Source organism: Mirounga angustirostris, unplaced genomic scaffold (genome assembly GCF_029215605.1).
Source record: "Mirounga angustirostris isolate CCGP_5_RB_7025 unplaced genomic scaffold, mMirAng1.0.hap1 SCAF_14, whole genome shotgun sequence".
Taxonomy (NCBI): Eukaryota; Metazoa; Chordata; class Mammalia; order Carnivora; family Phocidae; genus Mirounga; species Mirounga angustirostris.
In genome coordinates, this window is record NW_026991722.1 from 36,563,459 (window position 1) to 36,575,580 (window position 12,122).

Consider the following 12,122-nt stretch of genomic DNA (forward strand, 5'->3'; position numbering starts at 1 on the left):
ATGGCCTACGTGCTGTCCTTAATTTTACTATTTTTTTTCAGAATGCCAATTAGAACAGAAAGACATTAAAATGGATTGGGATTGGAATAAGGTGAATACATTTGAGAGATTCGGATTATCCTTGTCACATTTTATGAATTCTTCACTGATCCAGTAATAATCCCTCTTTTCATCCTTGACTCTTTCTGATTCCTTCTTTTCTTCCCAGGTTGACTTAGAGTGGTTAGCACACTGCCTGATCTACAAATGGATATAATGACTAGGGATCCATTTTAACTTCAAATAAAATCAATGTAAGGCACAACTATTGAGGAATAGTTTATATTTTCAAAGTATTTAGGAATTCTTTAATTAGAAAAATAAAGGCAATGGGATTATCCATCAGGTTCTAAAAGTACCCATGAATTAAATCACTCACATCCCCTCTTAAAAAAACAAAACAAAAAAACCAACAAAACCTTAAGTCGCATTTCTATTAAGCTTTCTTACAGTAAGAAATAAGACCAAGCTATACTAGAGTACAAAAACCTTAAATTCTGAGCATGAAAATAATTTATTAGACATCTGATTTATTCAAACATTAGGTCTACTGAAGACAGAATTAACAGAGCTCATGGAGTAGGGGGGGAAAAAAATCCAGCACCTGCTTCACTGCAAATTTCTTGGGGACAAAATTTATGCATTCTGTACTACAATCTCACCCTAAAGCATCCACATGTGCTTGATATTCTTGATACTGATTAACTTGAATAGAAGATGAGAAACTTTCCATACACTCAACTTCGCAAGTAGCATTAATGTGATACAACTTTCAGAAACATTCTTAGGCACAAGAAATAGCACTGCCTGCAGTGAGAGTCTTTGATAATCAAGGAAAAGAACGTCACTAAATATAATCTTACAAACAAGGAAAATACACTTTTGCCAATGAACTGCTTTACGTATCAGGAGAAATGGCACAATGAGATCTTCTGTGAAATTAAAAAACTGTTTACTCAACTTTTGATTCTGAAGTTATTTTGTGGTATTAAAAATCAGGAAAAAAAGGAAAATTGATTTAACCAAAATGGAATTTAGGGAAGAAATGCAGGACTAAGATGGAATAGTAGCTGCACTTCTTTGGTTAACTCATTAAAATAATGTCAAACATTTTCAGTCAAATTTTATTAAAAAAAAAAAAACCAGCAGATCACCATTACAATTCAAGAACCTAATCTAAGTATGCCCTTGACAATAAAGCACATCTGAGTATGGAGTGAGAAAAGTTTTCCAAAAAACCATCCAGTATCCTCTCCAAATATCCAAATAATCACTGTTGCAGGACTTTTGTTGAGTGGAATCATAAAGAACTGAAGCTTTATTGCTGTGAAAATAAATCTGTAGTACAGTAGTATGAATCTTGGGTATTAAGCATAATCAGCTGAATCAAGTTAAGTTTAAAATCTAATAAATTTGTGTGTGTGAAAGTCTATAAGCCAGTTGACCCAAGAGCAACGGAGAGATCTAACGTGTTCAGTGAGACCAGACATTATTTTAAATCTTCATTCTTTGAAGGCAATTAAAAATTACAATTCCAACAACCCATAAACCAAATAAAAAAACTGAAGAAAGCAATTAAAACTACGTTCAAAGAGCCATTTTTTTTTAGCTCAATTTCAGCACCCCAAGGAAAAAAAAAAAAGCATCCATGACTATCACAGATGAAAATGAATGTCATTGGAATCAGTTATTTTTCCCCACTGAGGTATAAAATCTATATAGAAATTTGATACTATACTATAACAAATTGTACTTCTCATAGTTGTTTTAATTTCCTTTAAACCCTGTTTAATACAGTTTCTTCTTAAATTGTAAAAATGTTTTCATGATTCTGAAACTGGTTCCAGTTCTTTTTCACTTATAACAATATTTAATATACTGGTTACCAGTTCCAATCAGAAAAAAAATCCTGGAAATCTGTTCATTATGACAGCACATTCAGCAGCAGTTACTGATGTGCAAGCAAACCGTACAAGGTGCAGCTCTGGAAAGCACATTTTGTTGATTGCTTCATTGTCTGAATATTCTTTACCATGATTCTTGATGAAAGACTCTTTCAATCTTGTAAACATCAGTGTGCACAGTCTCGCTACTATGTAGTTTCACGTCCTTAGACAAGAAGGCTGGTTCACAGCTAGTGAAAAGCGAGAGGAGTCTAAGTTTTAATGGCTGATAAACCTTACATCCCCGCAGGAGGAAAGCACTTTTCCTTTTTTGCTACTTAAGAATGTGGCAGAAATGTATGCTGAGGTAGCCCAGTCAATCCTTATTTTTTTTTCTTTTCTTTTTTCTTTTTTTTTTTTGTAAATTTGGTCTCAGAATATTTCTGGAAGGGTGACATTTCGAAGAAGCCACTGCTGGGACCGGCTTCCATTGCAGTCTCTTATGCTGGGCACCTGGCTATCCTCTTCTGTGGCTTTATCCAGGCACTGATTACTGTTCACATGCTGCAGGGTTAATTTCTGAAAGTGACAGAAAAGAAATCTTAACATGAACGTGAAAAAACTCACACATCTCAACCATCATTTTTGGTGAGCATTAAATTGCTCTGTAGAAAAAGTGTCTACATAAAGACCACCGTAAGAGCTATGTGCGAGGGAGAAAGGCACTGGGGTACGGTGGGTTACACTGAACTTGAAATAAGATGACCAATGCTAAGTCCCAATTCTGCACAAGCTCTAGAACACTGTGAGAAATTTCACTTTTTGTGCTTCAGCTTCCTAAAAAAAAAAAACAGATTAGTGGTTCCTAATTTAGGATCCTCAACCTATTTTCAAAAAGCTATTTCAAAATTGCTTCATTTCCCTGTGATAAGGCTGTTCAAATTAATTCTGTGATTCCAAACCTCAAGTCCTTAGAAACTCAGGTCCTTTAGAAGACTCAAAATCTTATGAGATTGTAAGATTGATAAAGCAGCCCTTAATAAATGGCTGAGAGATGTAGCTATATAATTTTCTATGTACTTGTCTGCGCTATGGACTTGATTTTGAGAGTAATTTCAAAATGTCAGGACAGAAGAGTGTTATGAGTGATTAACGTAGGTCAGTTCATGTGTCTGTTACTCAAAGCAGCCGTGTAGGAATGTGAATCAAGCATTATCCTATAAACATATACAACTATAAGGAAATGTGAAATATGTTTACTAACACACATTTATCTGACTTACTCATCCCTCTTTTTTTTTTTTTTAAAGATTTATTTGAGAGAGCGAGAATGAGAGAGAGTACATGAGACGGGGGAGGGTCAGAGGGAGAAGCAGGCTCCTCGCTGAGCAGGGAGCCCGATGCGGGACTCGATCCCGGGACTCCAGGATCATGACCTGAGCCGAAGGCAGTTGCTTTAACCAACTGAACCACCCAGGCGCCCAACTCATCCCTCTATTTTAATGTAATTCTTTTATCTGGAGCATGGCATTTTCACGGGGACTGTCGTCACTGGACTCAGAAGAGGACCCAGTCAACACTGACTAGTCTCCATACAGAAAAAGCTTGATGAAGGCAACTGGATAAACAAGTGACAGATAGCTAGCTGTAACCTCTGAAGGAGAGGATAAATGCTATAATTATCATTGCCTAAAGTCTATTTGTAACCTAGAAAAAATAATTTGCTGGCTCTTGCCCCTAATCTCTAGATATAAATGGGTCAAAATCTGCATTTTACTCTAGAAAGGACAGCTATCCCAAGCGTCAAAGCACAAGAACCTGGTGTCATAAACTGGCTTATGGCCCTAGCCGCCTGATGGCAGCGCATCTCGTCTGCTCTCGGAAGCTAAGCAGGGTCGGGCCCGGTCAGGACTTGGATGGTGTCATAATCTGTAGGCAATATAGAATATAAATAAGACAGATTTAAGAAAATACAAATTTAATCAAAGATAGTATGGTATTGTGCAAAGAATCCTGGATCTAGACTTCTAGGTTTGTCTGAGACATGCTTACATCATTTTATCTGCTCTGTGATGCTGGGTTCTATTTCTAGGGTTCCTTTGGAACCTACAATGTCACGATTTTAGGTTTATAAAGGGGACCTGGCTGGCTCAGGAGAGCTTGTGACTCTTGATCTCAGGGTTGTGAATTGGGAGCCCCATGCTGGGTGTAGAGATCACTTAAGTAAAACTTAAAATATTTATGTCAGTAATTTATTATTTTTTTAATTTCTCCAGATTGCTGTCTCTGACCTACGAAGCAGGACAATGCTGACAGGCTGTCCCTGAGCTCCCCATGCAGCAGCTGGCTGAGTCTGGGGGAGCTGCATTGTGGTGTGACTCCTACCTCTGCCCAACTCTGTCTTCTCTCTCCTTTTCACAGGTGTTGGTCCAAAGGCTGCCGCTCCCTAATAAACACTGTGAAAACTAAGCCTTTTCTCCGAGTCTGCTTATGGTAGAACCCAGCCTGCAAACTAAAATTTTATCTCAGAGAAGACTCCAGGCAAAGGGCTCCAGAAGTTTTAAAACTTTACACTCAAGCCACAGCAACTTCTTCCTAGAAACATCGCCAAAGGCAAGGGAAGCAAGGGCAAAAATGAACTACTGGGACTTCATCAAGATAAAAAGCTTCTACACAGCAAAAGAAACAGTCAACAAAACCGAAAGACAACTGACAGAATGGGAGAAGATATTTGCAAATGACATATCAGATAAAGGGCTAGTATCCAAAATCTATAAAGAACTTCTTAAACTCAACACCCAAAGAACAAATGGGCAGAAGACATGAACAGACATTTTTCCAAAGAAGACATCCAAATGGCCAACAGACACATGAAAAAGTGCTGAACATCGCTTGACATCAGGGAAATCCAAATCAAAACCTCAATGAGATACCACCTCACATCAGTCAGAATGGCTAAAATTAACAAGTCAGGAAACGACAGATGTTGGCGGGGATGCGGAAAAAGGGGAACCCTCCTATACTGTTGGTGGGAATGCAAGCTGGTGCAGCCACTCTGGAAAACAGTATGGAGGTTCCTCAAAAAGTTGAAAATAGAGCTACCATATGATCCAGCAATTGCACTACTGGGTATTTACCCCAAAGATATAAATGTAGGGACCCGAAGGGGTACGTGCACCCCGATGTTTATAGCAGCAATGTCCACATTAGCCAAACTGTGGAAAGAGCCAAGATGTCCGTCAACAGATGAATGGCTAAAGAAGGTGTGTGTGGGGGTGTGTGTGTGTATAATGGAATATTATGCAGCCATCAAAAGGAATGAGATTGGGCGCCTGGGTGGCTCAGTTGGTTAAGCGACTGCCTTCGGCTCAGGTCATGATCCCAGGGTCCTGGGATCGAGTCCCACATCGGGCTCCCGGCTCAGCGGGGAGGCTGCTTCTCCCTCTGTCCCTCTCCCCGCTCATGCTGTTTCTCTCTCGCTAATAAATAAATGAATAAAATCTTAAAAAAAAAAAAATGAGATCATGCCATTTGCAACGACGTGGATGGAATTGGAGGGTGTTATGCTGAGCGAAGTCAGTCAGTCAGAGAAAGGCATGTATCATATGACCTCACTGATATGAGGAATTCTTAGGAAACAAACTGAGGGTTGCTGGAGTGGGTGGGGGGTGGGAGGGATGGGGTGGCTGGGTGATAGACATTGGGGAGGGTATGTGCTATGGTGAGCGCTGTGAATTGTGTAAGACCGTTGAATCACAGACCTGTACTTCTGAAACAAATATATGTTAAAAAAAAATGATAGCAGGAGGGGAAGAATGAAGGGGGGGGGAAATTGGAGGGAAGATGAACCATGAAAGAGGATGGACTCTGAGAAACAAACTGAGGGTTCTAGAGGGGAGGGGGGTGGGAGGATGGGTTAGCCTGGTGATGGGTATTAAAGGGGGCACGTACTGAATGGAGCACTGGGTGTTATACACAAACAATGAATCATGGAACACTACATCAAAAACTAATGATGTATGGTGATTAACATAATAAAAAAAGACTGGGGGAAAAAAAAAACTACACTCATAACTGGTTCTTCCTAAATCCCCTAAACCACTTGAGCTCCTTAACTTCCTAACCACACATCTACTTTTGGAATAACAGATGCGGCGGACCGTGTAGCTCATACACAGGTTACCACTAGCCATTCCCACCTCCTGCCTCCAACACACTGCCTGTTTAACCAGCCTCCCTTTCAGCCGGCAGAGGGGGCGTCACGATGAGATGAAGTTCTGGCCCATAAGACATAGCGGAGTCTGCAGAGGGGGGTCCAGGAAAAGCTCCGGCTTTCCTGATAAAGAGCAAAACGTGGGGGGGGGGGTGCAATGTCCCCTCTTCCCTTCCTCCCCCCTGCTGTTGGGATGTGGCGGTGAGGGTGAGAGCTGCAGCGGCCATCGTGGCCACAAGAAAAGGCCGGGAACATGCAGCAAACTGCCCCTGACACCACTGTGCCACTGAATCTCTACACCAGCAGCCACTTACCTCCAGGCTTAGTAAGAAGAGTAAGCCCCTATTTGTTCATGCTACTATAAATAGGTTTTTACCTTTCCTAAGTAATATACTGTCCCTTTTCAGTGAACATACAATTGGGAGGCTTGTTAAAGATTTATTTTAGAGAGAGTATGAGCCGGGGGGAGGGGCAGAGGGAGAGAATCGCAAGCAGACTCCCCATTGAGCGCAGAGCCCCCCCCACGGGGCTCAATCCCACAGCCCTGAGATCATGACCTGAGCTGCAATCAAGAGTCAGACACTTAACTGACTGAACCACCCAGGTGCCCCTCATTTTTAAAATAACTGTGGGGCGCTGCTGGCATTTAGAGTCTGAAGTCAGAGATGCTATACACCCTGCAATGCTTGGGGCAGCTACACCCAAGACGGCAGTAGCGTGTGCCCATGAAAAACCCCAGAACAGGTGATTCAGGTCGTTTCTAATAGTCTAATATTATACTGAACTACTGTTACATTTAATATTACTTTTACCATAGTTTGACAGTGTGGAGGGAGACCCAGGGTTTATGAAGCACAGTCTCTGCCCTCTAGAAGCTAACAGTCTAACAGTGGAGAAAAGATTGGAAGAGAAACAAGGACAAAGCAGCTCAGCATGACCGAGCTCAGAGAGGATTATAACTAGAAGAGAGGGAACTGACTGATTGCTGGCTGGGATTCAGGGAAGTGATGTCAAAGCTGGGCCATCAAGGAATAGGATTTGTCAGAGGCAGAGGGAACTGTATGATCTTCAGTGTAGGTGCGAAAGTACAGGGTATGTTCCAGGAACAGCAGGGTTGATGGATTAAAGTAGACCAAGGGTTTGCATATCACACAGTACAGGGAGAAAAGAAGCCAAATCAGAACTTTGCACATCTCCATGGAAGGGGCAGAATGAAGAAGCAGAGTGATCCAAGAAGACAGAAGGAAGAAGGAAAGCTAAGAGAAGAAACTAAGCAGTAGCGCATCTAAAGCCAATGGATAAAAGAATTTTTAAAATCTCATCTGTTTCGCAACAGTAAATGCTAATAAAGAAGTTAGGGGAAAAGAGACAGGAATGGTCCTGGCTTTGCATCCAGGAGCTGTTTTGGTAATGTCAGGCTGAGGCAGGACCTAAGGCTGGAGAACCAGAATGAATGAATGAATGTCGGCCACTCACTTGCTATCGTATAACACACGATGAAATGCAGAAAGTAGGAAGAGAAGTCTTTCCTAACATGAAAGAGAAAATAATGCATGTGCAGAGGGAAAGGAACCAGAGAAAGACCTACTGAAGATTCTGGAGCCAGTTCCAGAACTATAAAGAAAAAGCACAGTTGGGAGGTAGGCCAGATACAAGGCACAGGAGAGAGACTTATTGGGGATGCTTGACTTTTATGCACCTCTGTGTGAGTACAACATACAGTGCATGGTGACTGGGAGATGTTCCAGAGGAAAGCAAAGATAAATATAAAAAGTTTTGTTATATGTCACAGAAAAATCATCATGAGCCAGAGAATTTCATTATTTAAAGCTCACCTTTTACTTAAGTGTTTCAGTAATTTAAACAGCCTACTCCTGGCTCCATTTCTCCCACGCTAGATGACAGAGCTTGAGGACAGACAGAGGGAAGAGCGGCTACAGTGGTAGCAAGGACCAGGGACTGGAGGCAAGGTCAATTATTGGGGGGATTAAAACATGTTTATTTTATTAGGTTGTTTTTCCCATCTGTCCATTTTTAGAGTGTAAGAACAATCTGATCCATATTCAAACTCTACAAGAATTCATTCTTCTAGCTACAAAACACACCTAATTTCATTCCTATACACAACTGAATTAACTTACCACTGGGTCATACTCCCAAAGTTGGTTGCCTTTTAGGTGGTGGCATTTGAGCATTGTGACTGGGCCATTAAGTTTGGAGACATCCAAGCAAAGGTCATCTGTTCTAATTTCTTTGTTGGCAGTATAAGAGAAAACCTGAAAGAGGCACACATATTAAGCTTTAACACTAAAAGAAAGCAGCCAGTAATCTGGCAGAAAAAAAAAACCCAGTATCTCGAGATATGTGATTTTTGAACTTTATTAATGTAGTAGGAGAATAAACGACTCAGAAAAGCTACCACTAATTTTGCACAGAGGAAAGAAAAAATGACCTTGAGTTCTCTGTATACACTGAGTGTATTATCAAGGGCTGTCATCTGTTTGACTAAAAAGGGCAAAGTAAATCTCATGCACAGCAATGTAAATACAGTTCTCACAAAGGAGCCTTTTACAGTAAAATGTTTCATTTAAAAATAACAGATTGAAAGCTCCCTTCTCCTAAAAGATCTCTATTATTGTCTCTTCATAGGTAGGAAAATATTTCCTGAATGACATAATGAGATAAAAGGGGCAGAACATAAAACAAATCCAAAAATTATTCCTTTTAAAGCTTTACTAAAATACTCACCTGGTTACCTCCCATACCATGACAGTTAAAAATTCCAACTTTTTCATTCTCTTTTCTAGCCATGTTATCTAGACACTGATTTGTTTCCACATTTCTTATCTATGGAGCAATAATGAAAATAGAAGTTAGAGGTAAACTAGACAAACATACATACAGAGATGTATGCACATTAAAGTCAACCTAAACTTTCTACTACAAACATACACACAGTGTAGACTGACAGCAGAATGCTCTGTGGCCTCACTGCACTATCAATTCCTTCTAGTTTCCCCACATTCCAAGTTCCATCTTGATGACTGTCTTGGAAAGAGAAGTAAGAGATGTCCTCTTGTTGGGTAAGATATTTGGTAATTGTCAGGATGTGTAATGACAACTGAGGTTCAACATTATCAGGGACCCTTAAACTAAAAGATGTGATGAAGGAGAAGAATGGAGCTCTTCATCATTGGAGTAGATACTCCTCACCATAAATAGGATCCCAATGTTCTCCTTAATATAGCAGGAAAATAACTACTGACGGGATGGTTTGGAAATCTGATCTAGTACCTGCCTATGAAAGTTGTTTTAGAATGCACCTAAACTATTTGAGAGCAATGAGGATTACAGAGGGCATCCAGTAGTTTTAAGTTTTTAAAACAGTGGGTTTGACAAGCAAATGTGGATACCTCAACTTAGGGCCTGGGCAGGGAGACGTGTGGAATGGGAATGACAGCAAGGCAGACAACCTCCTGTGTTGGCTGTTTGTGTTAATGTCTCCAGCGCTGTCTGGCAGAACTTTTGTGACAATGGAAGTGTTCTGTACTTGCGCCATCCAATGCTGTAGCTACTAGCCATGTGTGGCTATTATTATATTTTTTTCTTTTACTTCTTGCTATTGAGCACTACATATGGCTAGTGTGACTGAGGAACTGACTTTCAAATTTTTAGTTCATTTCAATATAGCCACGTGTGGCAAGCAGCTACCACACTGGATGTGCAGGACTAGATGCTGACACATAGGATAAAGTCTTCCACAGTTTGAGAGGGACTACTTGTCAATGATGGGAAACAATATACACACATGTTAACGAAGCCGAGTTTTCATATCTTTAGCCCTCTGTGAAAGACTCATGTAAGTGCCCATGTCTGGTTCATACTTTCTGGAATTAGGGGATCTAATCTTAAGGGATCTAAATTATTTCAAGGAGGAAAGTTAGCAGGCTAATGGTCTTTTTTATAGGATTTATTTATGTCTGAATAACACACCTTTCCTTACAGAGCCAGACCCAAACGGTCAAAGGCACCATGTACAAATGTGAGAATGCCAATGGGTGAGAAAATAGGAAATAGGAAGCTTTCTACTTGGATCATAGCAACATCTGAACTGTGGTGGTCGGCGGGGAAAGGGCTGCACTTCTGAGGTATGTGGAGGCAGCTGGGCCGGAGTGAAAGCTTAGGGTTAGGGGACATGCAGACGTGGGCTTCTCTCCTTACTCTAGCATTACTAGCTACAAGACTGTGACCGGTTAGCACTCTAAGACAGTGATTTCCAGAACCACGATCTGAACAAAATTATCCAGCCAAGTGTTGACACATGTGCCACTATACAGGGGTTTTGTGATCAAATGCGTCTAAAAATTACCAGATTAAACAGATTTAAATAGGTTTCTTTGCTGAAGGACTTCTCAAAGCTGTTTACTATACTGTGACTCTTGGTAGGGGTGGGGACTGGTGGTAGAAAAGGATGTAAGATATAAAAAGCAGCATTTCCCAAACATTTCTGGCCCCCAAATCTACTCCCTCCTCCCCCATCCCCTGCCTTTCTAAACAAGCACCTTGGGAGGCATTCTTTAGAACACAGTAACTGGGAAAGCTGGCTCTAAGAACCTCAGTTTCTCATCTGTGTACCAGGGGTTACCAATCTCTCTCAGGTTTGCTGAGAGCTCTCAATGAGGTAACACATGCAGAAGACTAACAGAAACCAACACACAGTAGGCCCAGGATAACGGTCAGGTTTTCTTCCTTATCCACACATTGCGCAACTCTTCAACCGCTTTCTGAAGTAACAACTTAGATGTACGTGGCTATCACTACAATATTATTTTTCACCTTGGAAGTTGAAAATTAACTGTGAACACACTCATTCCTGGGAAACAGCAGGAACCCAGAGGTTTCTTAGTTTTTGCTCAGTCTCCCCCAGAATCCTGGTACCTCCACCAGGTGGAACAACGTGGGCAATTAAAGGATTTTGGGAATCTAGTATAATGAAATCTGGATTCACTTTTCCCCCCTCTCTGCCATAAGAGAAATATTGGTTGGATGTGAGAAAGAGTATGGGTATTAATGGTTAAGAGCATAAGCTCTCAAGCCATACTGCCTATGTTCAAATTCTTTCTCTTCCATTTGGTGGCTGTGACCTGATGATGTTGTTTAAGCCATTTATGTATGCCTCAATTTACTTACTGTCAAGTGGGGATAACAGCACCTATATCTCATAGTGTTGACATGAGAATAAAATGAGTTAATGTTTGTAAGGCACTCAGACCAGCACCTGACACAGAGTTCATGCTCACTAAATCTTAGGGTTATTAGATCTGCCTAGAAAAGCCATCGGTTCGTCCATAAGACTGGCAAAGCTGTCAAAAGGTCTGACTTATTTGCTTTCTGTGGTTGTCTTTTTAAAGTATTTATCTCCTTGATTAACAGTTATTAAATATCACAATGAAACGCATTTACTCAGTTCCAGGTCCTATAGGAGCTATGAGAGTCAGACTTAGTGAAGGCAGAGACTAAATTCATTACCTCTCATTCCCCTTTCTACTCTAAAATCCTGTGATTTCAGGCTTCTCTAGACCCTTTGAAGTATGACAAAAGATCCCCAAAAGGCTGAATTCCAATTTTTAGCATAGTAAAGCTCACACAAGTGGAGCTATGATCCCAGCACGAGATCCCCAGCTGCACTAGGGTGGGTGCCTAAGAAGGACCCCAGACCCAGAAGTTAGAGCTTTAATCTGCATAGGGTGGCCTGATACTAAGGGCAAACAAGCTTAAGACCATCTACTTTGTTAAAAAGGCAGTGACAAGCAGGCCACGGACGGTAAAATCTGCTCCTTTCATAGAAAACCAGCTGGCAAGAGGCAGGTAAAGAACAAACTTGCCTTGGCAATCACCTACTATGGGTTAGACAAGTGGCTCTTTGAAAAACACCTGTATTCTGGCCCAGCGAACACTGCCTAGGTGTTATCCAAAACTGGGTCAGT

At 41.0% G+C, this 12,122-nt stretch overlaps 1 protein-coding gene across 4 annotated transcripts in view; it reads right to left on the reverse strand.

Annotated features, from left to right (window-relative positions):
• Positions 1 to 305: 305 nt before the first annotated feature.
• Positions 306 to 12,122, reverse strand: part of GALNT1 (polypeptide N-acetylgalactosaminyltransferase 1) — a 125,907-nt gene continuing 114,090 nt past the window's right edge. For all 4 annotated transcript variants that reach the window (XM_064577748.1, XM_064577747.1, XM_054510325.2 and 1 more), the window contains 3 exons: positions 8,884 to 8,982; positions 8,277 to 8,411; positions 306 to 2,501 (listed from right to left, as the gene is read on the reverse strand). In XM_064577748.1, the coding sequence (XP_064433818.1) occupies positions 2,355 to 2,501; positions 8,277 to 8,411; positions 8,884 to 8,982 (381 nt within the window). In that variant the 3' untranslated portion in view covers positions 306 to 2,354. The remainder of the gene's footprint in view (positions 2,502 to 8,276; positions 8,412 to 8,883; positions 8,983 to 12,122) is intronic.